We start from the raw sequence: 27,913 nt of genomic DNA on the forward strand, positions 1-27,913 counted from the left end.
GAAGACAGTAAATTGGTGTGAGAGGATCTTGTCCACTGTCATTTGATTTGGTTCTAACAGTTGAAGAATAAAAAGAGAAGCAAACAGTGAGACAGTGATCCGCGGACACACAATTTACCTCCTACAGTATGCTTTTGCTTGTGTGGGTGGAAGGTCTGGTTCTGTCATCAAGAAGCCTCCCTGCAGCTGAGTTGGCAGCTCCAGTTTTCTGTAAACTCACTGAACCAATGAGAACACAGTTAGTCTTATTATTCTTCCAGGCTTGTGTTTCTTTTGATGAGAGTCAGCAGAAGTCATGTGTAATTCTTTCCCGTGTGCCAGGGAACACTTGTGTTTTTGCTGCACAAGGTCAGATCTTAATTTAAACACCGACTGGATACTTAATTTTAGATACACTGAGGAACACATTAGCTCCAAGGCGCTTCCCCTGGTTTAGGAAAGCAAGGCCCTGGATAAGAATAACAAGACGATCATTCCAAAAGGTGAGACTATGAAATATTTGATCTGTACCTTGCCAGCTCGCTTATGGAGTACCAGCATTGGAAATATTTGGAGCAGATGGATACACAGGGTGCGGTGGAAACTCATCCTTTGAAATCTGACTAATCACCTATGGGCTCACCTACCTAATTATAGCTTAAACCATGGATTGATTCATTGATTCACAGAGCACCAACTCAGTAATTACTGTACATTACAGAAATATGTCATGAAAAAACAGATAAAGTAGGAATATACTAACACTGAACACCCATGTGGATAATGTAGACCCCCCCCCCAAGGCCTTATCCGTTCCCATGGTTTCTGAGGAGATGGAAATGACTTTTGTGAGTAATTAATACATATTCTATGAGGGCTTATTTTGATCATTACATGCAAAAAGATAGATGTTTGTGTTCAGATTTAAAAAGTCCTTTAAGATGTAAAAGAAAAAAAAAAGCAGAACTCAGTAGAACTGGAAAGTTACTCCTGCAGATAATACCAGAGAATGATGAGGCTGCCAGTCCTACAAATGTAGGAGCTGCCAATGCTCAGTGAGTCTTAACTGAAGAATTTCTGGGAAACAGTCTATGTAGAAAATGGTTTTATTTCCGCAAAATACCTATTACTGTTTCATAGTGGAAGCATTAAAAACATCATGATTTCGTACTTTGCTTTTATAAGAATATCTAATAATTTCAAATGAAAATGTGCCTAATTTTTTTAACCTGGAGTCGGTTAGTTTGTGAATTGTGAAATTGAGAATTGTGAAAACAATTCTTTTATAAAACTTTTATGAAGCTTATGTGCTTTTAGGTTATGAAATGAGACTTGCACTTCATGAGTCCCTTCAGCTGTAGTGAACCAGCTAAACCCATGTGGCCTATTAGAGATGACCAGACTTATATCCGCATCCCCACCATCCGTTTAATGGGTGAGCATGAGCACACCTTCTGGCCAACTTGACTTCGGTTTCACCTATAAAACTGGAGGAGTGTGCTGTGAGCTCTGAATACTCAATCCATTCAATGCATACAGTGCAGGAGACACACAATAACTATGGAGATGGTTAAATTCATCAAATACATAGTTCTTGAGGAGCTACAATGTGTTTGTCTCAGAGCTAAAGCTGAAAGAGAGAAAAGAGAATGGGGTGGTGTCTACCATGTATTGCTTCCTAAAGGTTTTATTTCGTGTGTGTGTGTGTGTGTGTGTGTGTGTGTGTGTGTGTGTGCGCGTGCTGACATCGCACACTTGTACAATTCAGAAGAGAACTTTCAGGAGTGGGTTCTCAACTTCTACCACATGGAAACCAAGGATTGATCTCAGATAATTTGGACTTGGCAGTGAGCAACTTTACCAACTAACCCATTTTGATAGCCCAATTTATTATGTATTTGTACATGCACATGTGTGTATGTGTATACATGTATACATGTCCATCTGAAGGCCTGAGGTCAGAACTGGGTATTTCCCACTGTCATTCTCTACTTTGTATTTTGAGACAGGATCTTTAGCTGAACCTGGAGAATGAGCTCCAGGAGTCCACCTGTCTCCAGTTCCCTAGGGTGCTAGGGTGTTTTGTCTGTTTGTGTTTGGTTTTGTTTTTATATGGGTGCTGGGTATTCTAACTCAGGTCTTCATACTTGTGTGCAGTAGTTGCTTTACTGGTTGAGCCACCCCCCACTATTTAAAATCGGGAAACTAATGATGTTGGTCCTGATGGGTGAGTGTGGTCTGGATAGCTCTGAGTCTGAAACACAGCCAACATTGAATATATATTTTTGAATGATGGATAGCCTGAATCCCCTTGGAAATATTACTGCTGGGAACACATCGGCCTTGGTGTCTTTGTCCATCAGTAGAGAAATGTCCATCCATACTCTGTATCTGTCTTTCAACAAGATATTGAACATGAGTATCAAAAAAAGAGACATGAGTACTAGATGGTAGTGTCTTTAAGAGGATTTGTAAGTGGATAAACAGCTTTTCTCAAGGGTGCTAAGTAAACAGACCCATGCCAGTCTGGAGGCCTCTGTCCTGTCCTAATTTCTATTTCGCATTTGTCCTTGTCAACAGAGCACAAGAACATAAAAGGCGTGCTTACTCTGTCTGCAAGTAGAAGAATAGTTGGGAGGGTAGAAACACATTCAATCTTGGTAGATGGGGATAAAGGTCATACTTTAACAAGATGAAAGACAGCAGGAATAAACAAGGAGTGACATGCAGCATGACTCAGCAAATAGTGTGAAAAATATAGCTTGTAGAATTTGGGGCAAAAGAAGTTCATATCCATTGTGCAACATCATAGTCTCCGAGCTTCTTTGACCTGGCTTAAGTTAATAGATGTGTAATATATAAGAAGAGAGAGGTGAGTGTGCCTACTTGATGGTGTGTCGTTCTGCACACCTGTTGGGCTGCACTCTTAAAGCCTGTTTTAGAAAGCAATGGTTCACAGGAAAGCTGTCAAGACGACAAGGGTTGTTTAATCCTATCACAATGAGACACACTTGAAAAGAGAAGGCTCGGGGAAGTCCTGACAGCCTTCAAGGAGGTTTTGAAAGGCTCAAGAAGAGCCATGGTTTCTCAGCACAGTTCTGAAACAGAGAACTGAGCCTATTGAGTTTGGGTTTCAGGATAGGCATAGGGGTCTGATGCTCCTCCAAACCCATAAACCTAGTCAAGGCATCAAGGGGTCATGCAGAGATAAGGAAGCTCACTGTCACTTTACTAACGCTGAAGTTAGACATGCATTGGGCATGTTGAAAATGGGACTTTTGGTGGACTACATGGTGAGTTTCAACTCTGCAGTGGCTGGTTCCATGGAAAAGGAAGGAGAATAAAATATCAGAGATACTAGAGGACCTGTCCATGGATGAATCAAAATTGCTCAAACATGATAGGCACCTCCTTCCTCATTCCAGAGAAGTCCAGCCATCCAATGACATGCAGTGTTTACTGACTTCCAGGCTGTTGATGTGGGCAGGCTAGGACTGGAGGAGAGGTTCAGCCTCCAGCAGGAGGAAATTAATGATTTGTGCATGGTTTTAACACAGTTATTAAGTTATGCAACAGCTTGGTATTGCTTGAGTGAATCTGAAATAGACTTGAGTACTGTGCTGGAATTTTTATGTCCAGCAAAATGAACCGTGCCTAGCAACAAATATTTGAAGAAGATGTGTATATACCCATGTATGTATGTATGAGTGTGCATATATGTATATGAATAATAAAAGGTTTGAAAATGGCTCAGTATATACAGTCCTTGCCACACAATCATGAGGACTAGAGTTCCGATTCCCAGTACCCCCATAAGATCAAGGTGGCTACAGAGGCCACCTAATATCCTAGCCCTCTAGAGGCGGAGCAGGGGATTCCCAGGGCAAGTTAGCTAGCTAAACTAGCTAAAGCATTCAACTTCAGAAAGAGATTCCCTCAGTGTAAGTAAAGTAGAAGACTATGAAAGAAAACACTCTAGCCTTCACACACATACACCCCTACACACACACACACACACACACACACACACACACACACACACACACACGATACTCTTTAAGAAGTGTTTACTGTGATTATAACTCATTTATGCACTCACCCTTTCCCCAACTGTGTAAGCCAAATGTGCTTTTTCAATTATTTAAAACCGCATCATCTCCCTTAAAGCTACCTCTCACTAACCATCAAAATATAAAACTTTCTCCCCATGCAGACATCTATGCTTAGGTGGATTTATCTGACAGGTTTCTGTTGCTCCCCAAGCCAAGACATACCGTCACCTGCTTTACTGGAATACAGGTAGATCATTCCTCTCAGCTGTCTCCCAAGAGGTATGTGCTGACACCTTCTCAAGAGGGCTTGAAATGTTATGCTCCAAAAAGTTTATCTTGGTTCCTTTGACTATTGATGATCAAAACACCTGAGACCTACCTTTGTACATTTCAAGTGTAGGGTATTGTGTTGTTAGCTGTAGACTCATTGCCATATGACAGATAGATCCTCGAATTTCTTCATTATGCATAACTGAAACTTTATACTCTTTGAAAGATATCTCCCTAAATGCCCACTCTAAGGCCCCTGGCTATTATCATCCAATTATGTTTCTGGGAGTCCAACTCTTTTGGATTCCATGTGTTGAGATCTTCCAATATCTTCCCTCTGGTGTTTTATTCATTTTATGCAATATAATGCTCAACAGCTTCATCCTACTTGTCACAAATAACATCATACCCATCTTTTTAGGACAGTATAACATTCCACAGTAATATTCAACACGTTTTCTTTATCCATTCACCTGGCTATTTAGCTTGATTCCACCTTTGTTTATTGTGAATAATGTCACAGTGGGCATGAGAGTACAGATCTCAGTTTCTCTAGAGATTCCTAGAAATACACCTGATCATTTATCTCTATTTTACTTTTTTTGTGGAACCCCCACACTGTGGAACCCCCACACTGTTTGTATGATGGTAGTTCCAAAAATAAATTAGGTAGCTATGTAAGATGGGGTTTTCAAATTAGCTATATTGTAGTGACCGTTGAATTCTCCAGTTACGTGGCTGTGATGGTTTGATGAGTGTTGCAGATGACACAGCATGGATGGGGGTTTACTCAGGTCCATTGTAAGAAGACTCAGAGATACTTTAAGAATGAACTTAGCCACTGCAAGGGTCCCCAGACTCAGTGAACTGAACTGCTTTCCCTATGCCCAGGGCATTTTTATTTTTCTCAACATTTACACTTTAGCCAGTTGATTACTATATGCTCTGAACAACTTGAACGAGGCTTCCAAAAAATACAATTCCATGTGCAAATTTTCGATTCATCAGGTACCACATTTTTCCGGATTTCCTTAACCAAGTTTTGCATAGGCTTTTGTATCCTTGTGGAACTCTCAGACATGGCTCACACAGGAGGACAAAAGGTATCTGCTCAACAAAGGATGGGTTATGGCTAGATGCTAAGCCAGGTGTGGCCCAGTTGGGGTTAGAGCTAATTGCTATCACTCTGGCACTGGCCAACAGGATTCTGCTTCAGATGAGATGTTCTCCATATTCTCGAGTATTGGAATACTTGGTCCAGACTTTGTGGCACTGTTTGGGTATGATTAGGAGGTGCAGCCTTGCTGGAGGAAGTGTGTTACTAGGAACTGGCTTTGAAAATGTAAAACCTATCATCATTTCAAGTTTGTCCCTACTTTCTGTCTATGGCTTGAGATATGAGTTCTCAGATGTTCTTGCTGCCGTGTTTAATGCCTGCTGCTACACTTCCCTGCCATGATGGTAATGGATTCTTATGCCTCCAAAATAAATGCCTTTCCTTGTAGAAGTTACCTTGGTCACAGTGTTTTATCACAGCAGTAGAAAAGTAGTACGGTGCCTTAAGGATATGCATTTCCAAGGTCATCTTGTTTCCCTTTATCTTAGTAAAACTGAAGGACTAAAAGTCAATCTCATTTCACAAAAGCGTCTGCTTGTATTTGGTTAAACGGTTGTCATTCTTGAGTATGACACCAAGGATTCTTAATATTATCTTTAATAACTGTACTATATCCATTTATCATTGACCATTTGAGTTGTTTCAAAGGTTTTAGATGTTCAAATTCAGATATACATTCTCACATTCCAATCTTTTCCTACATCCTGATCATTTTTATAAGACAGATGACTAGATGGAGAGTTATAAAGGAATTTTTTTAAAAATCTGTGATTGCTTTCTCTTGCAATGGGAGCCCATTCATCCCTCAGTGTTCCTTAGCGCAGAGCTCTTCCCTTTCTGGTAACCTTGCTTTCCTCCGGAAGCCCTTGTGTGTAGGAACAGAAAGCTCCTTCCTACACTCTGAGTCATTTCCTAAAGCTACCATGTTTCCTCCTACCTTTCTGTCATAAATGAATTTGACTTAGAAATTAATAGTGGAGAGGAAAATGTCAACATTTGCAATGTGAAGCTTGAGATGAACAAAGCTGGTGTAACAGGTCCTATTGACAGAGAATCTACATGAAAATCAAATATGCATCAGCACAGTCCCAAAACTGGAATTTGACAAAAAGCAAAAAGTATGTATGACACAAAGAAAAACAAGATAAATCCACTTCCAATCTCATCTTAAGAGTAATGTATATCAACTTGCTTGAGTATTCATTCATGTAGCCAATTCTTACTAAATTCTAACCACATAATCAGCTGTTACATTAGGATTCATTGCCTTTTTATTTCCTCTGCCTTTATTTCTTTTATCTCATGTGCCTTTTTATTTATTTTTCCAAAATATTAAGTTATGTATCTTTAAGGCAACACGAAAGTGATATTTGTTTTCTGGACTAAGGTCTGTGTGTACATGTGTGTTTGTGCATGCTACTGGTGCGTGCATGATATATTGGTGTGTGTGTGTGTGTGTGTGTGTGTGTGTGTGTGTATCACATGTCCCAAAAGGACACCTTGTGCTTTTAAGAAAGACACTATTTGAATTATCTAGTTATTCCCATCATTCATAGGCTTTCTTTTATAGAAAAAGCAAATGTCAAAAAGAATTGTTTCACTGTGCTAGTTATAAAGAAAGGTCATGTGTGAGGCGGAGCCAAGTTCTGACAGGTGTACCTCTCTCTGGAACCACTTCATGGCTAGTGAACTCTGTTGCTCAAATCAGCAATTTGCTAGTTAGTGCTAAAGGGCACTGAGTGAAGGGACTGGAGCCAGCCAGAGCATGGCAAACGTGGCTCTGGCAGACCTCACCCTTCTCCCCCATTTCCTCTGCCTTGCTAAAAACAGTTAGATTAAAATTTTCCAAGCTAGTCACCAAGCTCCATTCCCTTATTTGGTGACCTCCTCCTCCTGAGGCTGACTACCAAGGTCCGGCCATCAAACTATTGATGTCCAGCAATCAGAAACCCCCTTTGGTCACCTAATTACCATGCCCAATACAAATTAAACACTTTGTACCAGCATGGGGTTCCACTTTTATGTTATAAACTGCCATTTGCCTATGAACCACATCTGTCTCCTCTCTATCCAGAGGCAGTCCTTTGTCCCTCTGGAACAAATATCCCTGCCCCTCTCCCTTGGTCCCTTCCCCTTCTCCCTCATCCTCTATCTCCTGTCTTTGTCTCTTATTCCCTGCCCTCTGTCCCTCTGGGACAAATAAATCTCCTTTGGTCTGAGACTTGGGGAATCCTTTCACTGAGAAAATAAGTGTGTATGACCACCAACAAGTATCAATATCATAAAAATATTGTATTTACAAAAATGGCTGTTTAAAAAAATCACAAATACAAATGACATAATGCAGATAAAATAAACATAATATAATATAATAACTTTTCTTAACAAAACCAAAAATTTGAACTATTCCTGCTTAACTCTTGCCTTTCCTCTGGTAGGGTGAATACCCATGTTCCTCTCTGGGATGCCAGGAGACCAGCTAACCAATTGAGAATCCCAACCCTTTCAAGGTAAAAGAGAAATCCCTCTGTGACCAGGCTCAGCATTGCATACAGCAGAAACCCACACTTCCTTTGGAAAGCCAGGGTCTAGGATGGGATATGCGTGCATATAGAAGAAAACCTAATTTTTCCAGGGTACCCCACTGTATTTCAGCCAGTCGCCTCCTGCCATCTTGCCACACATGCTATTCCTGAAACTCTTTCTGGAAATCCTGGCTCTACAGTGGAGACAAGTATGGTGCCGTAGGCATTTTGCTTTTTGATTTGTTTGTGGTTCTTTTAAAATGATCTCTGCTGTATGGTTAGTTCAGGCTGACCTTTGGCTCTCCTGCCTCTCAGGCACTCATATGCTACCTAGGATCAGAAGACTGTACCCCAGTGCCCAGCTGCTACTGGCATTTTCGAAAGGATACTGGAAGAAGGACACTGTCCCTTGCAGGACAGAGTCTCTCACTAATGTGACACAATGATATTGACAGGTGTTGAGAGCAGTATGATATTGATGGATATGGAGCTTTTCCTTGCATCATGGAAGCAACTGTCCACTGAGCTGATTCCCACATCACCCTTGTTATTGACTGATAGAGAGGATTTTGTCTTGTTACGCACAAGACGGAGTCATGGCAGATGGGGCAACAGACTGGGATGTAACCAGGAGTGAGCCTAGAAAATAATTCATGAAAAATGAGATTGTTTTTATCCTCATTATCGGGGAATGGAAAACAATCATTTCATGACACAGGACCTAGCACAATCCAAGGAATGCTCTGATGGGTGTCACGAACCTACCAACCACCTGCACAGTAAGGCATCAGTGCAGTTGTAGGACAGGAGACACCATGCCCTGGTGCTCTCTCCTGAATCATGCCTTGCAACACCATCCCAACCTCCTGACCACTTCAGTCAGGCACCAACCGGCATGACGATTTTTATTTATTTTTTATTTATTTATTTATTTATTTATTTATTTATTTATTTACTTTGAACAATGATTTTTAGACTCCAAAACAAAAAGTATGGAGTGAAGACAAGCTTAGGAAACCTCAGACCACCCTATGCAACACAAAACCTCCCTGCACAGAGCCAAAGGAAGGGATTTACATGACTTTGGGAGCTAGTGTTTATTTTTGGAAGTTATTGTCACCAAGTGCTGACTGTTAAGAACAGGATCAAAGTGTTTTCGTCAAAGACAACAGACTGCAGCTTCTGAAGGCCTTGAAGAGCATGTTCTCCTTGCTCTACTCAGGCGGTTATCATCTGAGACAGTTTAAGTGGATTAAGGCTCAACTTCCACTTCTCAGCAATGATCCGTAATTGCCTTCCACATACAATTAGAGTAAAGGACTGAAAACAGGCGTGTACGCAGAGTGCTTTTTTCTCTTTTTATAATTCGTTAATTTTTATTTTATGTGTATCTGTGTTTGCCCACATATATGTCTGTGTGAGGGTATCGGATCACCTCGAACTAGAGTTACAGACAGCTGTGAACTGCTCGTGTGGGTGCTGGGAATTGAACACTGATCCTCTGGAAGAGCAGCCAGTTCTCTTAACTGCTGAGCCATCTCTCCAGCCCCAAGCAAGGTTCTTGAGACCAATCCAGGCCTCCATGATTTATGGCTTATGTTACTTTCACTACCCTTATTCTTTCCAAATATACTCTACAATTTTCATAGTCACCGAACTTTCCTTTTCTCTCCATCTCAATTGGGGTTCAACTCAGCCCATCTGTAAAAAAATTAATAGCCATTTAAATCTTAACTAAACATTTGAGACTTAGCATTTAAAAACCTGGAATTTAGCTGTTCTTTGTGTGCTTGTTTTGCTATCTAAAACTTAAAAAGTCTTCGGAGTGTTCATGAGATATCTTTACATTCAAAGCTGCATGTCCTCCCTTCAGAGAGAGGGAGTACATAACTTGCCACTAAATGTATTTCTGCTCTTAGCAAGTTTAACCAGTGTTTTAAATGAAATCAATTTACATAAAAGTTCCTTAACAATTGGGCTGGGAAATTGATGGGTAGGTTAGTGCCTGCTGAGCAAGTGTGAGGAACTGAATTCAGATCCCCAGCACCCATATCAAACACCAAGCACCGTGGTGAACATCTGTAGCCTCGGTGCTGAAGAAGAGGGATCTGGATCTTGAGGGCTCCATGGCCAGCCAGTCTATGTGAGAATGTGAGCCCCAGGTTTAGTGAGAGGGTCTCGCAAAAATAATGTGAGAGCCATAGAAGAAGCAACCATCTTTGATTGCTGGCCTACACACACACACACACACACACACACACACACACACACACACACGTGTGCGCACAAGAGTGGGGGGAGCAGGTACTCCCACTATTGGCTTTTCCGGAAGAAAATTAAGTGCACTATGACACATTGTTCTTAAAAGAGGACCAAGTCATTTCTCTAGACTAGACTGAGAAGTGAGGCACTGGATGCCAAAATGCTATCTGGCCTTTCTTCATACTTGAGAAGCTCTTTCTTCAATGATTTCTAATTGATCTGTCTTCCTCCTCATTTCAAGTTTTCAATACAGATCAACCACTCTGGGCCTGCCCTTCTCATTGTTCCTTAATACCTCCAGACTATCCCAACGCACCCCTTCAGGGACACTCTGACTTCACCTCTACAGAACTAACTGTCGTCTAAATTGTCAGCTCTGCTGGAGACAGCTAGTAGGTTGGAGGTGTTCTATCACAGTTTTCCTGTAATTTCATCAGGTTTTTATTATTATTATTATTATTATGGCTGTAGAACAACCAAAAGTATTGGTAGCATCTTCCACCGCCGCCTTTTTTTTCCATTTTGGTTTTTCTAGACAGGGTTTCTCTGTATAACCCTGACTAGCATAGAACTGGCTCTAAAGACCAAGCTGGCCTCGAACTCACAAAGATCCTTCTGCCTCTGCCTCCAGAGTACTAGGCCTGGCAGATAACATCACTCTTGATGATAGTTAAAAGACTATTGAAAAATGTTGGGAAGCCATTTCACAGACAAGCTCCATCCTCGAAGTGTAGAGAGCCTTGCTCCAAACGGCTCTGACAACCTGGGCTCGAGGGCATACAGTGTTTCATGCCTGAGTATTTGAACAAGTGAGAGAGGCTCTCCATCCCATACTGATCTGGTGACCACCCAAGCCCCATCTCTAAACAGTTACATTAGCAAAAAAGGCAGCATCGTGCAAGGCTTAACTGTGTCATCTAATTGTGTTATCTGAAGAACTCACTGCATACTTGTTGGAAATGAGCCAAGAACTTCTGTCCCCCTACTGAAAAGTCATTTGTCACTTAGAAGAGCAGAATAAATTAGGAGTGGGAATAATGAAGAAAACTCTGTAAAAGAGAAACCATGGCCTGTGGCCTAGGGAAACGGTGGAACGTAGCCTAGGGTGTGGTTCAGTACTAGCCTAGCATGTGTGACACCCTGGGTCACTAGCATTGCCAGATAGGTATTCTCTCTCTCTCTCTCTCTCTCTCTCTCTCTCTCTCTCTCTCTCTCTCTCTCAGGAAAGTAATAGTCCAGTGAGAACAAAAACACAAACGTGTGCAGAATTTTCAAAGCAGATATGCAACGCGTGCAAATTCAAGTGACAGGCAACGTTACATAAGAAGAAATATTCACAGAAAGAGGGTGAGAGAGGAGGTGGGGAATTCCAGCAAAGGGCGGCTCTAAGGGGCAGCTTCCCGTGCCAGGCTTGAGGCAGTGGGGGCCAGGATGAAGAGCAGCTGGGACAGCCTTGTGAAGAAACAAACAGATGTAAAAACACAGACCAGAGGAAAATGAAGCAGATATGGAGTCAGCAGCCAATTTGTTCAGTTGGGAAAAAAAAAAAACTGCATTCCTGAGAGAAATGGTCATTTGTAAGTAAGAACAGGGAAGAACTCAGTGACTCCTCATTCATTTATTAGCTCCATCATTTATCATCCAAGGCACATATAAAGACCCCAGACCATGAAGATGTGCTATCCTAGTTCTCTGATCTTTTATAGTCAGTCTATAGACAAGAGACAATGGACCAGCTTAAAATGAATGAATGAATAAATAAATACCATTTGAATGGATTTGGCAAGGAAGATCCCAGATATGCACACTGACCTATGAGGTCACAACTATGCCAGTGTTAGGGAGCATGCTCAGTCGGGCATGGACAATCTCTCATTCAGTCTCATAGCATCACAGTTTATGTCTCTGTTCTAAAACAGTTGTAAGGCTCCTTATACAAAACAATGTGTTGGTGCTGTTGGTGGTATTTTAGTTGTTGTTTTGAGATGAGGTCTTATTACTGCAGCTTAGGCTGTACTGAAACGTAAGGCCATCCTATCTCAGCCTCCTGAGTGCTGGGACCGCAGAGGGCATACCACCAGGAGAGGCTCTGTACAGAAAAATGAAGAACAAAATCCTCACAATGCCAAAGTTTCTGTGCAGTCTGTCCAGAGGCCAGGGACCTTGGCTGTTAGCACCTCTAAAGCTGTCTGTCAAGATTATGTGACCTTGACTGAGAAGACACACAGCAGATGCAACTGTGTCTGGAAATTGCTTGCAGAACTTTGTTTCTGTTTCTCCCCTCAAAAAGGCACAGTGCCGTGTCAAATGTCAGAAGGAATGCACTGGGCTTGGGAATACTGCTAACTAATGATAATTTCATATTGCTTAGTCACATCACAGTCAGACTGTTTTCAGCTTCTATACTTACTAAACATCGTGCCTGAACCGCAAGAGCTGACTTAACATTAAAGATAGAAAGTTACTCTTCTAATTTGATATTTAAAGCAATAAACCAGGGAGCCTTCTGTCTTTCCATTTTTTACATATTATCCTCAGGGGAGTCAGACTAGCCAAAAGCAGTGGCTTGTGATAAGTGGACAGACATGATTAGGGGAATTAATGGGGCATCTGCAGAAGCCCTGGTCAATAACTGACATTAAGATGACCCTCATCTCAAGTGTGCAATTGATCTGAGAGCAGCAGACCTGACATGTGAGGATGGTAGGGAATACGAGAGGATCACTGTTGATGGACCCCTTCTCCTCCAATTGAGGTCTAAGGTTCTAATGTGCTGTGTAAATTGATGGGCCTGAGCACTAGTATCCATTAGAAACTTGAAAAGACAACAAGCCCTTCTGCAGATAGTGCTGGAAAATCAAAGTTCAAAGACCCAGACATTCAAGAGACAGACAATTAAAGGTTTCAACAGAACATTTGAAGTGAATGAGATGGAGTTTGCACATACATGGTTGAGATCTCAGCTATTTGTATGTATGTACCAAGGAGAGGTGAATGAATTCTGCTTTTCATTTTGCATTTGTGACGTTAATTGCACCTATTGTCCTGAATCCCTTGCTGAGAATAGGAAAATCACCTCTTTCAAACTTATTTGCAGATATGGATATTAATGATGACCCTAATGAAGACCATCTTGCAAGTTATGACATTCAGCTCTGTATTCAGGAGTCCATTGAAGCAAGCCAAGCTGTAGTCCATCCTGAAAGGTAGCATTCTAACCAACTACCCTCAACAGATTTCTTTGTGGCAGTCATTTTGCTATAAGACTCACACCTCCTCTATAAAAATGCTTGCTTTCCCCCCCATAACACACATACTCTTTTTTCTGGTATGAAGTCTAACAACTTCAAAATGTCAACTTTGCACATATTTTAACAATCTAATCTCATGTAGAAAATGGAAATTTCCCAAGTGGGAAACTCCTTAGCTGAATTTTTTTGGAGATTGCCTGTATTCTAAATTAATGTGGAGTTAAGAAGGATGATGAGTAGAGTTTGAACAAATTTGTGAAGACAATGTAAAATAAACAGGAGTTTGTATGTAGCACATCTTGCCACCTTGCCAGCTAACCTTTGTGAGTAGACACATTATGAAATTGATGCTACAAACGTAGGAACAATAGAATCTTAAACTGCAAAAATTAGTACCTGCTATTCTTGACACATAATGTAAAAAAAAAAAAATAGACCTTAGGTTACCTTTACATTCTATTTTCACACTAAGACTTTATACTCTGGAACTTAGTATTGCTTGTACTCATTGCTATGAAATTGCTGCTTTTGAGCTATGTGTGTGCAGTGTACTTGTGTGTGTGTTCAAGCATGCAAATTCATGCTCGCACATGAGCTCAGGTGCACATACCTCCGAGGGCAGAGGTCAGTACTGAGTGGCTTTCCCTTGCCTTTCTCTTTGAAAGAGTGAACCTGGAATTCGGCCAGCCTGCCTAGCTAGGCAAGCCCCAGGTATCCTCCTGTCTCCATCTCCACCCCTACTGCTGGGACGCCAGGCATGTGCTTAGGGATCAGGACTAAGGTCCTTACACCTCTGCAGGAAGCACTTGACCAGCTAACTAGTTCTCTGACTCTTCTGCTCTTGAACTTTTGAAAGTGAACTTGTAAGACTCTGGTCTCTCTTCAGATTGTAGAAATCTTTTAACTTTTAAGCATGTGCATGCTACATAAAGGCTCTGGTGTTTGACTGAAACCTCTGAGAGAATCTAGAACCTCAGAGCTCCCACCAGGTATTTACTACCCTACAATGTTAGCAGATGTTTCTGCCTAACCTTTGTTATGAAGAGCCTGTTTCCATTTAAGAAGCACGTGTGTCAGATAATTGCCATTAACTCCTGACCACTGGGCCACCCACCAGGAGTATATTTAGTAAATGTACTACATACTGATCAATTGATTAAATACTTCTAATATGCTCATGGACCATAAACTCCCAAGTGTCTCTCAGCAATTACTAAGAGCCAAGTATCATTTAGTGAGCACACAATTTTGAAAGTTGGAGGAAGGAGTCTTAGCAATATCCCTATTTAACCCCACCCAGATGAAGAAACCAACACCCAGAAAGACTATCGGATTTTCCCAAGGCCAAGAAGTCAGGCCTGCACCCAAACCCTTGACTTTGACTCTAGCCATTTATTCCATTTCGATTGTTGAGAGAGATCTCCCCAACCCTCTTGTATTTGCTCTCTTCACTAGTATACTCTCTGTCTGACTCTTGGGAAATTTTAAGGTGGAGAAAATCAGCTATATGATTTTCTTACAAATTTCGATTATGACAGATATTTACAAAAACTCAAGTATATTGTTCAGATCCTTAAAAATACATCACCAGTACAAATATGTCTGGATTGATTGGTTTGTTTGTTTTTTCTCTGCTAGACTGGTACCACTAAGTGATCAAAACCGAAAGCTTGTAGAAGCCATAAGGCAAGGTGAGTAGGCATGTGATCTACAAAGAGAAGGAACTGAACGTTCACCTTGTGAGGGCCAGTGTGTAACAAGTCCACGCATTTCACGCAGGTCACATTTTTGAGCTCCAGGAGTATGTACAATATAAATACGCTCTGGATGAAGCTGATGAGAAAGGCTGGTTCCCACTGCACGAGGCTGTTGTTCAGCCCATTCAGCAGATACTCGAGACTGTTCTGGATGGTAAGGAATTATGATAACCTTTGGGCAAAGCCAGAGAAAAGGGGAGTTCCACATGAACATAACAAGCAAAAATAAAAAGCAGAACAAAAAAAAACCCAAAAGACCAGCACAATGTGTGGCATCTGCAATTCAGCTTTTGTATCCATTCACCTAAGAATGTTGTACAGGATGGTGGAAAGGCGGTGTTGCCACCTGGGTTGATAAATCACAAACCAGGTGACTAAAATAGGAAGTGTTTTTTTTTTTTTTGTTTGTTTGTTTTTTTTTTTTTTAAGTGAATTTGAGGGACTAGAGAGATGGATCTGCAGTTAAGAGCACTCGCTACTCTTTCAGAGTGTGGTTCCCAGCATCCATACCAGGCATCTCACAAACACCTGTAACTCCAGCTCTAGGGGATCCAACACTCTCTTCCGGCCTGAGCAGAAGAACATATGTGACATATACTCACATGTATTAGCATGCATACACAGACATGCATATTAATAGAGAAACAAAAAGCAAAAGATTTCTAAGAGTTAATTTAAAATATTTCACCTTCAACTATTCTTGATATAGTTTCCAAAAGAACATATATTATATATCTATACATATATTATAAAAAGTGATACAATTGTCTTTATATTACATTAATCTTTTCATAGTGTAAAACATCACTGTGATAAATCAACACATTGTGTTTTAAGTGTTTTTTCACATCTCAGCATTTTATAGAACATATAAGAATGTCTTACCATGTAAGCTTCAGTGTTGCTTCCTAGTTTTGCACTTTGAGAGATAAGAAGTATTTGATAATTATCTAGCCAATTAGAGAATTAGATGACCAGACTAACAGATATAGATAGCACTGATGATATTTCTTCTATAACACAATGAGCTGTCCATTCAAATGTGTTTCTCATTTACATTCATGTGCCAAAACCAATCTCATGTACAATTTGGAGAGTTAATTTACAATGTATTCAGAAATGAGAATAAGTAACCTGTTTTAAGGAAAAACTTGTTGAAGCATTGGTGTTAGTTTCCTAGCTTTGAACTGGATTAGCAAGTCTGTGTGTGCCTGCTACTCTTTGCTGTATTTGGAATTTTTTTTATTGTATATTCTCTTATCCGTACATTTATATTAATTACTTTGCTCAATATTACATGTATAATATTAGGTAGTTCTAATTTAAATAAAATCACATAAGCAGATATGTTTCTTAACTTTTCAACAAAATGCTTTCACATCTCAGCATCCTATAAGACAGTCTGGGAATTCAAGACCTGTGATGGAGAAACACCCTTGACTTTGGCAGTCAAAGCTGATCTGGTGGAAAATGTCAAGACGCTGCTAGAAAAGGGGGTCTGGCCTAACAACAAAAATGACAAAGGAGAGACACCCCTTCTAATTGGTAAATTAGCTGTTTCTAGAATGTTTATAATTGGAAACAAATATAAGCATTTAACAAGTGTTTATTAGAAGCCACTGCACACTGGCTATAATTTGCTGCCTGAATGTCTTCCCTTGTCCAATGTTTCCAGGCTCCCAGCCCTATTGCACCTGCCCATGAGTTATCCTGTCACAAGATGGCCACATAGTTTAACTCTCAAATAGAAAGTACAGATAACCAGTAGGGACCTAAATTAGTTCAGTGACGAGTTGTCAAGTCTAAAGGAATACCCTCAAGCTAGGGTCAAACTGAAAGGGGGAGGGGGAGGGGAGGGGAAATTGTGTGTGCAAGATGCTGCCAGAAGAACAAGGTAGGAAGGAAACGACAAGCGGAGGAATATCAGTTCCACATCAGAGCAGTCACACACGACTGAAGGAAAGAGGCAATTCCGTGGGAGGCACCGAGACTGCTTATAGCAGTGACACTGCATCAACTTCGCAGGCTTTTGTCCTCTGCTAATTGCTGAGCAAGAGTCTGCTGACTGAAGAAGGAAGGTTAGACTGACTGTATATGTATGATCCAAGATGGCATTGCCTTCTCTGGGGGATGGAATAAGAATGTGGGATTTGGTACCTGAGATCTGCGGACTTATACCTTAGCTGTGAGACTGTAATAATGGACTTCACGTCCCCACATATGATGGTTGCCCAGGAAAAGAGAAGTCACATTGAAGCCAGATGCTTTGTCGGATATAAAGATATTGATTAATCCTTTGCTTTAAATGTGTAAGAGAACGAGATAAACTTGAGGAAAGTTAATGCTACAATGAAGCCTCAGTATTAAAGTAAGGGAATAAAAAAGTCATTGCATCTGCAAAAACTCCACAGGGATTTAATCCCCTGACCTGTCTTTAGTAATATTGCGACATCAGCAATAGGACTTTTCAGTTTTCCAAGAAAATGCATCATTCATGTCAGTATATCAGTTTTGCTACTTTGAAACTTGCTACTCATGGCTCATTAACTTGCAAAGGAGAGGTAAGAGGGAGAATGTTCCTGCTTCCACGTAATTCTGGTTTTGACATTTTTCTTTACTTAATTCTTCATCATTTCATGAGGTATGCTCAGATGGCAGAAATAAAACGGTCATAGATCTAGCCAGGGCCCCTCCTCCAACTCAGCCACCTCTCTGACTCGCAAGGCTCTGTGCTTCACAGACGTGTGACCATTCCTGGATGAGTGTTATGTATCGGATTTGCTGTGATCTAACACTGACTGGGGGTTTTCCACTCTTGGATGGACTCCCTGCTCATCCGAGGAATGTGCTGTCACCTTTCTCCTGCTGGACAGTCATGCTTAGCCTTTGCCTGGTTGGAGAAGAAGCCCCAGAAACTGTTTCCCCTGGGGTCTCAGATCTACGGTCTCCATTCTCTATGACTTTCCACATTCACACAGCTCTTTATATCACCTCTTTCTCAATGTGTGAGTTCCTGTCTCTCAAATCAAAGCACACCCTCCCAGGCTGTTTCCTCTCCTACTTATCCAGTCTGTGTCCAGATGTCTCAGAGCTCCCATCCCTGTGATTTTATGAGTCAGGAAATCACCAGAGCTACTATGTAAATTCCATGAATGAAATCCGTGTATTCAGAAAAAAGGGAGAAAGTGACAAATTAGAAATAAAAAATGGAATGCCAGAAAACCACAAATTTCCAAGAAAATCTTAAGTAATACTAAACCATTCTAAATTGGTGGTTTCCAAATTCTATAGAACTTGTATGTAAAGCATACATAAAAGACTAAGTATAAAACTGTATATATAAGTTCATATTTTATTATCAACTATATTAAACTAATAACATTAATTACTTCAATTGGTTATTTGGTTAGACCATTGGTTCTCAACCTTCCTAGTGCTGCAACCCTTTAATACAGTTCCTCATGTTGTGGTGACCCCAAAGCATAAAATTATTTCATTGATACTTCATAACTGTATTTTACTACTATTCTTAATTGTTAAGTAAACACCTGATATGCAGGCTATCTGATATATGAGCCCTAAAGAGGTCATGACCCACAGGTTGAGAACAACTGATTTAGATTATCTGTGAAAGATGATGACTCCCCACTATTGGCATCAGTATTTCTATGGAAAATGCATTCTTCCACAGTATGAAATAAGTGAAAATTTTAAGGAACTGCTTTAAGTTGAAGACTCCCTGCATACACTGCTGTTTTCATAAAGAAGTTAATCTTTCTACCAACATTTTTCTCGAGTGAAGCAGAAGGGTGGCATCCTAAATGGGAAAGCATCATTATTGTGAGATTTCCCCCCCCCCCAAAAAAAAAAAACATTTTAAACCTGAAACAGTAGCACTAAGATTAAAATCAGGCTCACTCCTCTCTGCAGTGAGACCAGCTAGCATGAGGTAATGCACCACAGTTAGAACCACAGTGGCAAATGGACAGGTATCAACACATGGGACATGAATTTTACCTCCCTCATCTGAGGCAGGGTCCAGTTCTTCATCTGTTGATTGTCTGAAATACAATATGTTGACAAATACTGTCTTTGGTGGGGAAAATACTTTGTGCTTCTATGGGAGCACCAGAGCTCTAGATAGGATGCTGGTACTAAGAATCATGTATTGTGTTCATATTTTATACTGGGTACTATACTAAATGGTTTACATACATTATTTAATTTGTATAGTATGTTCCCATTTTTTTTAGAAAATTGGTTGAGGTTTGGAGTATACAAATGTTCTTGAAGTTGAACATTTTTAATGAGATTCTTACCCCACTCTTTTTCTTGAAGACTTAAACTTCACAAATAGAAATTTCAACAAAAAGAAAGTGTTTAAGAAATATAATATCCTTTTAAAGAAGAAATAGAATAACTTATACCTATTTTTATATTAGTTTAATTCCATATAAAGTACTCATGTTGATATGACAACTTCATAATAATATTCCTGTTCTTTTTTAAAAATTATTTCAAGCTATAAAAAATGGCTCCTATGATATGGTATCTGCACTGATTAAATACAATACCAGCCTTGACCAACCCTGTGTCAAGCGATGGTCAGCAATGCATGAGGCAGCTAAGCAAGGCCGAAAAGATATTATAGCCCTATTACTGAGCCAAGGCGGCAACGTTCACCTGAGAGATGGATTTGGAGTCACACCTTTAGGAGTCGCTGCTGAGTATGGTCACTATGATGTATTAGAACATCTGATCCACAAAGGTATGTGAAATGAGTTATTTTACCCTGATCACAGACTCTCCTCTTCATTGCCCATGGGCTCTTTCTACTGAATTTAACTGGGCGAGCCTTTAAATCCTACCCCCTCATTAAACCCTAAAGCCACCACTGAAGCCCTGTTAACTGTGATTTGCAGAGGTCTGTATGACCAGCCCTAATTGCTTTTTGCAGACAGCCTACTTTCCATGCAGATTGATGGCAAGGGTTTTACTGTCATCTTTACTGAATTCCTCCTCTTTTGCCACTTGTTGATGTCATGGTCTCTCTTAACTGGGACTGGGCGGGTTAGATCTACCTGTAAATCTTCTATCACTTTCTTTCCAAACTCAGTTGGTTGCCAAATATCAAAGTTGCTCTTGTGTTCATGTTGCCTATCATCTTGGCCAGGTCCTTCCCATCTTCCCTGGACCATGTAAGCATTTGCTAACAATTCTCCAGGTTTCCATTTTGCCTGTCAGAGAATCCGTATTATGTACTATAACTTAGTTCCTCTCCCTCAAGTACAACCTCAATAATGTATTCTACTCAAAACACCACTGCAACTGTGTAACTTAGAATTGTTTTTTCAGGCTTATACTTCACTATTCCAATCCTGTGTGTCCCACTCCAGTAAAATAGAATATGAGTGTTCTCTCTGCCTCCATTTGGGTCAGATGCTTGCTCTCAGTTGGAATCACATTCAGCAAAATTCAAAGTCAGTCTCTTGAGACATTTTCATAAATTCTTCCCTAAGTCTCTCCAACAGATAGTGTCATTCCTCCCTCCCAAGACCCCAAACACTTCAAGTTTACAACCAAGAATGAAGAAGCTCACCTCCTCTTTATGAGACCCTTGGCTACTTAAGTGCCCAGCCCCAGATTCCTAGTCTATAAGTCAGCCACATGATTCCCAAAGGATCTTGTATGGGTGAAAATTGGCATTTTTGCCTTCCAAAAGCAACTTAATTGAATTATCCCATAGCCCCTAGAAATATGCTAACTAACAGAAGAAGAAATAGAGACACATAAAAACCCTGTCCCAGTGAAGTACGCAGCAGATCTACAATCAAAGATCTCTCTTCCCGTACAGTGTGCTCCTGCCAAAGCTGTCACTCCAGTGTCTATACTGAATGTCCTCTAGTTACATCTTCACTTGGTCTTTAAGCTCCTTCAGTCAGGCTAATTCAGCTTAGGGTTGCACGTAGTGTTTATATCTCCTAGGTGTCTGTAAATATTTGTTGGATTGAAAGAGTGCTACCTATTGTCACCAAATTAAAGTCTCACGATCATAATTCTGCCAGCATGCACCCATCATCGTAGCAGCTGACTTTTATTCAATTGTGCGTTTGTGACTACCTATCCCTGAAAGTATAATAAAATGAAAGATGTTGCCTAGCTGTTGTCGAAACTATTAAAAACAACAACAACAACAAAAGCAAGCAAACCAAAACCAAACATAGATGGTCAAAAGTCTATATTGTCAAGCTTTAACCAGAAAGGAAGATGACAGATGACCTTAACAGACTAACTTAACACTACTCAGCCATCTAAGCCACATGCTTTACACTGCCAGGTGGTGATGTGTTTGCTTTGGCGGATGATGGGGCATCTGTGTTATTCGAGGCAGCAGGAGGTGGAAACCCTGACTGTATTTCCCTCCTGCTGGAATATGGAGGAAGCAGCAATGTGCCAAACAGAGCAGGACATCTTCCAATACACCGAGCTGCCTATGAGGGACATTACCTGTGAGTAAAATACTAAGTTGCATGTGTGTTACAGTACAATCTCATAACATATGATACTCCCCAAGTCTCAAAGGGAAATACTCACACTTTTTATATTTGAATGCTTAGAGTTGACTTGATAGCTTTTCCTCTTTCATTTACCAACTGGCAAGAATGTATTTCTGTGTTAAAAAAATATGCTTCAACAAATGGCTATAAAGTTTCTAAACATTTTGCCATTGACTGAGCATTAGAATCTGTAAGGATACTGTGTTTTATTCCAGTTATTTCTTGTCATTGTCATATGTACATAATACCATATGGCAAATACACCTCTGGATAGAAAAGATTCATTATACATTTCTTTTTGCCACACAAACAGTTGAGTGGACTTTTTCCAACCAAAAAGTATGTCATAACCAACACAGTAATAGAAGTCTAGAATCATAATATTAAATTATCCACCAAGAGATAAAACTTAAGAATATAAGTTCAAAAGCTTTGAAGTCGCTAGTCTTTACTGGCAAAGTTAAGGGGCCAATGACACATAATTGATGCGAAGTGACATGTTGTTAAAGTTTACCTGGATTTACTCCCAGCGTTCATAAATTCACACATGAGAGCTCTGAATTAGGCACAAGAGATCAAGTTATCCTTGCTTGTGGCTCTCGAGGATGTCTAAATGGTTAGTGGAGTGTGAAATTCACAAGTATTCATCACATGTATTTAGAAACATGAGCTATGGACAGTTACTTCGTCTGGATGGAGTTTGATCAAATCTTAAAGATTCTTCTTTTCACTAAGAATTCACTTGTGAGCTGCATAGGAGAGAGAAAAACATGGGCAATATTAATAGATGGCTTAGGTATCAATGAAAAGGAAGTAATAAGAATCAAATGGAACTTAGGACCTTGGATAGGTCATGCTCCCTCTTAAGCCTCCATTTTGCTCATCTTTAACTGAAAGGGTTGTATTGATGCTGTCCAAGATCATTTGCCAAGACTACCTGGTTTCTAATGGTCAGAATTATGTAGTGCATTTATTTCTATGCCATCAGAGGAGCTTGCTCTCTTTGGCATTTTTACAATCGCACCCATTGATCATACAAATTTTTATTGTTTGGAGACAGAATTGTAAAGTGGAGAGAGTTCTAAGGACTCAAACCTAGAACCAAACACAAGATCGCAGGCTGTTCCTTGGGAATTTCTAGAATGGGAATCTAAATTAAAACTCAACTAAATTATATTAAACAGGAGAATCTTGATTTGTAAAAGCTAAACAAGTCCATGCAGGTTCACATGGAGGGAATATGGAAAAGTAAACCAGCTGAATCCACTTACCTAACGAGAAAGTTTTATTTGCTCGCTTGATTTTCTTTACGCAATGGGTGTGTTTAAGGAGTTGTTTCTTTGCTCTAGTGCTCTGAAATATCTCATCCCAGTAACATCCAAACGCGCAATCCGGAAAAGTGGCCTAACCCCAGTTCACTCAGCAGCAGATGGACAAAATGCCCAGTGCCTGGAACTGCTCATTGATAATGGTTTTGATGTCAATGCCTTACTTGCTGACCACATTTCCCAGAGCTACGACGATGAGAGAAAGACTGCACTTTATTTTGCTGTCTCTAACAATGACATCCACTGCACAGAAGTCCTTCTGGCTGCAGGTGCAGACCCCAACCTAGATCCCCTCAACTGTCTACTTGTGGCAGTGAGGGCCAATAGCCATGAAATTGTCCGGCTGCTCCTCTGCTACGGGGCCAACGTCAATTGTTATTTTATGCATGTGAATGACACTCGTTTTCCAAGTGCCATCCAGTATGCCCTGAATGATGAGGTTATGCTGAGGCTCTTGCTGAATAATGGCTACCAAGTGGAACTGTGCTTTGACTGCATGCACGGAGACATCTTTGGGAATTCGTTCGTGTGGTCAGATTTAGAGGAGGAGGTACTGCCAGGATGGACATCTTGTATCATAAAAGATAACCCAGTGAGTTTGCATCTTTTCCTTCATTTTGGGTTGGTATCTTAACTCATATTTGTCTCAAGAAATCTTCCAAGTTCTGATCTTTTAACCCTTTTGATTTGTTAATTGACTCCCCCAAAGTTGATCAAGAGTATGTTGCTTAACTTTTATTTACTTTTAAACTTCCACATTTCTTCCTGTTACTGATTCCTTGATATATACCACTGTGGTATTAAATATTATTGAATGACTTTGGTATTAGAGGCATTAAGCCTTGTTTTATAGCCCAATGTATAATCTATACTGGAAGATGTTCTATGTTCTAAGTAAAATATATAATCTACCATATAAATCATAAAGTTTCACTCACTTAAGGATGTTACAAGCAAAGAAAAAAATCAATTTTAATTTATATGCTTTTTCTTATTATACATAGATAAGCAAAAATGGGCCAAGAAATGAGGCTATCTCTTTTCTTGGATTGGAAATAGTGTCAAACAGTTTTCAAATGCATGCAATTATTCACTTGTGTCAAGTTGGTGGGATAATGGCGCTAGAGGGAAAAGGCTTGGATCTCTCATGTCATGTTCACTTTGATCCAAAGAGAACCATCAATATGCATTTAGCATTATTATTTCAAAGAAATAATCGTGACAGCTTTTCATTTTTTGTTCATCATAAGCAGGAGTAATTTTCTTTCCTGTAACAAGATGAAGAGTAACTTTTTACAGCAATACTGCTTATGTGTATATTAAAAGTATCGCTACATTAACTGTTATCAATTTTCTCAGTTCTGTGAGTTTATTACGGTTCCGTGGATGAAGCACCTGGTGGGCAGCACTGTCCGTATACTAATAGATTACATGGACTATGTCCCCCTGTGTGCAAAACTGAAGTCTGTGCTAGAAGTGCAGAGAGAATGGCCAGAAATCCGGCAAATAATAGGTAAAAGCAAATGTTTCCTTTAGTTTAAGTTTTTTATCTCTGTTTATTATTTACGTGTGGCTGAGAATGTGATTGTGAGTGTGTGTGTCTAGCTTTAGCAAAGCTTACAATTAGCAATGACCATAGTAGTTCCGAGCATCCCTCTCACACAGAATTTGGTGTGGTTATGCCAATACCTTCAAAAAGAAATTGTAAATGGTGGGTCCCTTCCTGAGGAAGGAAATGCAGCAGAATGAGTCTGGAGCATCTGCTCACCTCGGGCAGCCAACAAACTCAGTGGCTACCAGAATGGGCTCAGAAGAGTCCACGCACCAACTTGAAGAAACTCTCAGTGGCCAAAGAGGACCGTTCAAGTTTTAAAAACACAGTAGTTCCAATGAGTAACATAAATATTTCCAAAATGTCTAAATGCATGAAACCTTAAAACCAAAAATGATCATTCCAAAGGAGTTATAGAAAATCAATTACCTTGAAATTAAAAAAACAAAACAAAACATGTAAGCCATTTATCCTGCCTTGTTTAAAGTATACATGCCCCAAATAATCAAAATAGATGAGCAAAAACTCTTCATGAAAATGCCTCAAATAATACATGAAAATTTACATAGCTATCATTTCATACCCTGAATAAATAGAAGGGTATGTTTGTTACACCTCAGCTATTGTCATCATCATATTATAGAGGTCCCAGACAAGAGAAAAGCATTTGCCAAATAGATCAGATATAGGAATGCTCAATCTCTGGATCCAACTACCACCTTCCAAAAACTGAAAGAGACAATAGGACATAGAGCTACACTACTCCAGCCATGGGAAAACATAGGCATTTGGATTCTTCAGTGGTCCAGTGATGTGATTAAAAAGATGGATAGAAAAAGAGCTTGAAGATCAAAAGATATTTAAAGGGTATTGGCTAATCCTCCAGATATAGGAAAGCCCTGGAGGAATGACAGCTGATGCTGAGACTTCTGGCACACACACACACAAACACAACAATGTAGGTACACACACACACACACACAACAATGTAGGCACACACACACAAACACAATAATGTAGGCACACAAACGCAGCACAACAATGTAGGTACACACACACACACAAACACAACAATGAAGGCACACACAACACAACAATGTAGGCATACACACACAACACAACAATGTAGGTATGCACACGCAAACACAACAATATAGGCATACAAACACAAACACAATAAAAAGAAATGGTAGGACTTATTCTCCTCAACAATAAAAGTTGATCCCATTTTTGTTATTTGATTATAACATTTCAAATTACATCCTTTTAATATTAAAACAAATTTAGCCTTGGTGACTTATGCCTGTAATCCCAGTATTTGGAAGTCAGGGCAGAATGGTCACAGTTTTTATCCATCATATAATTAGTGTAAGGACAGATCACTTAGATGACAAAACTTTAAAAATGGGTGATTGCTCTACAAATGAGAATTATGGTGATTTGGAGGAGAAGGAAGAGTGAAGGTTGGCAAGGTTGGGCAAGCATCCCCTATGGCTGACAAAGTTCTATTTCATAACCTGAGAGGTAGTCAGAGATGCTCATCTACTTGACATTTGTAATTTATGAAACCATGCATGTATGTAGGTAGTCTCATATTTGAAAACTTCAAATCCAAAAGGCTTAAATGGTTTGGCTATTTAAAAATGAAACACCGCTAAAGCATAAATTTATTTATTTATTGGGCCTGGGGAGCAACAAAGTCAGGATTTGTGACTTGTTTATCTCAATCGGTAACATAGGGCTTTTTCTGCAATAATCACTGATATTTCTGTCATAAGGAACATGGATTTTGCTAGGAAATGAGAATTAATGGCCCATGTGTTTTTATGGCAAATGAATTCTAAGTTGTGATGCTTTTAGAAAGATATTGCAGGTAAGATTGAACTTGGGATTCTTTTCTGCTATTTCAATAGTTTACTTCAGCAACCAGCTAGCTGGCTGGTTGCTGTGAGCCTGCTAACCACTGGATGTCAGGGCTCCTTCAGCTATAGAAAGGTGGTTGGTTTGTTAAGGAACAATATAAAATTGCTGTTCTATTAAAACGTGGGAGGGTGCCTACTTTGATGATATTTTTGCCTCAAGTTTTTAGAAAACGTCCTAATGTATTTTTGAGATGAGTTTTGCTATGCATCCTACTCTAGTCTGTTACTGCCTCCCTTGCATTAGGGTTACAAGCATGCACCACCATGACTTTTTCCATTGGTTCCAGAGATACCACTCAAAGCTCTATGTTCTCATGGCAAATATATTACCTACTGAGCCGTCTCCTCTCTCCCATAACATTTGTTGAATGTTATGGTCCAGTGTATCAAGGATTTTTCTAGTTGTTTACATGAACTATTTAGCCTCAGTCGATCCTCTATAGGAGGTACCTTGTATAAATGAGAATACTAATGATATGGGTTAAGTCTCTTGTGCAGGGTCACACAAAATAACATAGGCAGGATCTTAATCTCAGCTGACTGGGTCCAGGGCCAACATTTACTTGTGTATTTGTAATTGCTGCCTCTTCACTGGGTCTAATATAAAAGAAGATTTAAATAAATATATTTACATATCAACAGACATGTAAATGTTAGTATGTTATGTAGCAGACACAGGAAACAAGCATCTGATTTGTGAATGATTTATGAAATCATGTAGTGATGTTTTATTGATAATTATTCATCAGAAAGACTAATAGAAATGAGGGGAAGTAAAGAAATATGTCTGTATAATATTTAGCTATAAAAATGAGAAATATGTGACCATTTGCTTTTAAAAATCAAATCCCTTTGTTCACAAACTGTAGTTGGACACCCATTGGGAGCCATGCTTGGCTCCTGGCACAGATGCAAATGGAACTCCCATCCTCTTGGAGCTCAGATCATGAGCACAGGGCTAGGGTACTTAATTGAAATGCAAATTGGGTCATAACCATCAGCTGCTGATGTGTGTGTTTTCCAAATAACATTCCTCATGCTACTCTGAAGCAATCTGTATCTTCAATGGACTTCTGAATTTCCTGCTTGTTTTCCCATTTCTTTCAGAGAATCCCTGCTCACTAAGGCATCTGTGCCGGTTAAAAATCCGCAGACTTATGGGACTTGAGCGACTCTGCCAGCCAGCCTCCATGGAGAAACTCCCTCTCCCAGCAGCGATTCGAAGATACTTACTATTTAAAGAATATGATCTCTACGGACAACAGCTAAAGTTAACATAACTTTTAAAAATGATATTTTAAAATGTGATTCTTAAAGTACTTTAAAATGTGATTTCCCCTA

General features: G+C 39.9%; 1 protein-coding gene across 1 annotated transcript; it reads left to right on the forward strand.

Moving 5' to 3' along the window:
• The first annotated feature begins 341 nt into the window (after positions 1 to 341).
• Positions 342 to 27,904, forward strand: Asb15 (ankyrin repeat and SOCS box containing 15). Its single transcript, XM_051175766.1, has 10 exons — positions 342 to 482; positions 13,303 to 13,411; positions 15,095 to 15,147; positions 15,236 to 15,367; positions 16,600 to 16,758; positions 19,736 to 19,981; positions 21,551 to 21,722; positions 23,120 to 23,690; positions 24,458 to 24,611; positions 27,680 to 27,904. Exons 2-10 carry the CDS (start codon positions 13,305 to 13,307, stop codon positions 27,850 to 27,852), a joined length of 1,767 nt encoding a protein of 588 aa, XP_051031723.1. The 5' UTR covers positions 342 to 482; positions 13,303 to 13,304; the 3' UTR covers positions 27,853 to 27,904.
• Positions 27,905 to 27,913: the final 9 nt, after the last annotated feature.

This window comes from Phodopus roborovskii, unplaced genomic scaffold (genome assembly GCF_943737965.1).
Source record: "Phodopus roborovskii unplaced genomic scaffold, PHOROB, whole genome shotgun sequence".
Classification (NCBI taxonomy): Eukaryota; Metazoa; Chordata; class Mammalia; order Rodentia; family Cricetidae; genus Phodopus; species Phodopus roborovskii.

Excerpts from the sequence above, each read along its gene's own strand:
- Asb15 (XM_051175766.1), top strand. The coding sequence starts at position 13,305 with ATGGATATTAATGATGACCCTAATGAAGACCATCTTGCAAGTTATGAC. Across the intron at positions 13,412-15,094 it reads GCTGTAGTCCATCCTGAAAG|ACTGGTACCACTAAGTGATC; the intron begins GTAGCATTCTAA and ends TTTCTCTGCTAG. Across the intron at positions 24,612-27,679 it reads AGAAATCCGGCAAATAATAG|AGAATCCCTGCTCACTAAGG; the intron begins GTAAAAGCAAAT and ends CATTTCTTTCAG.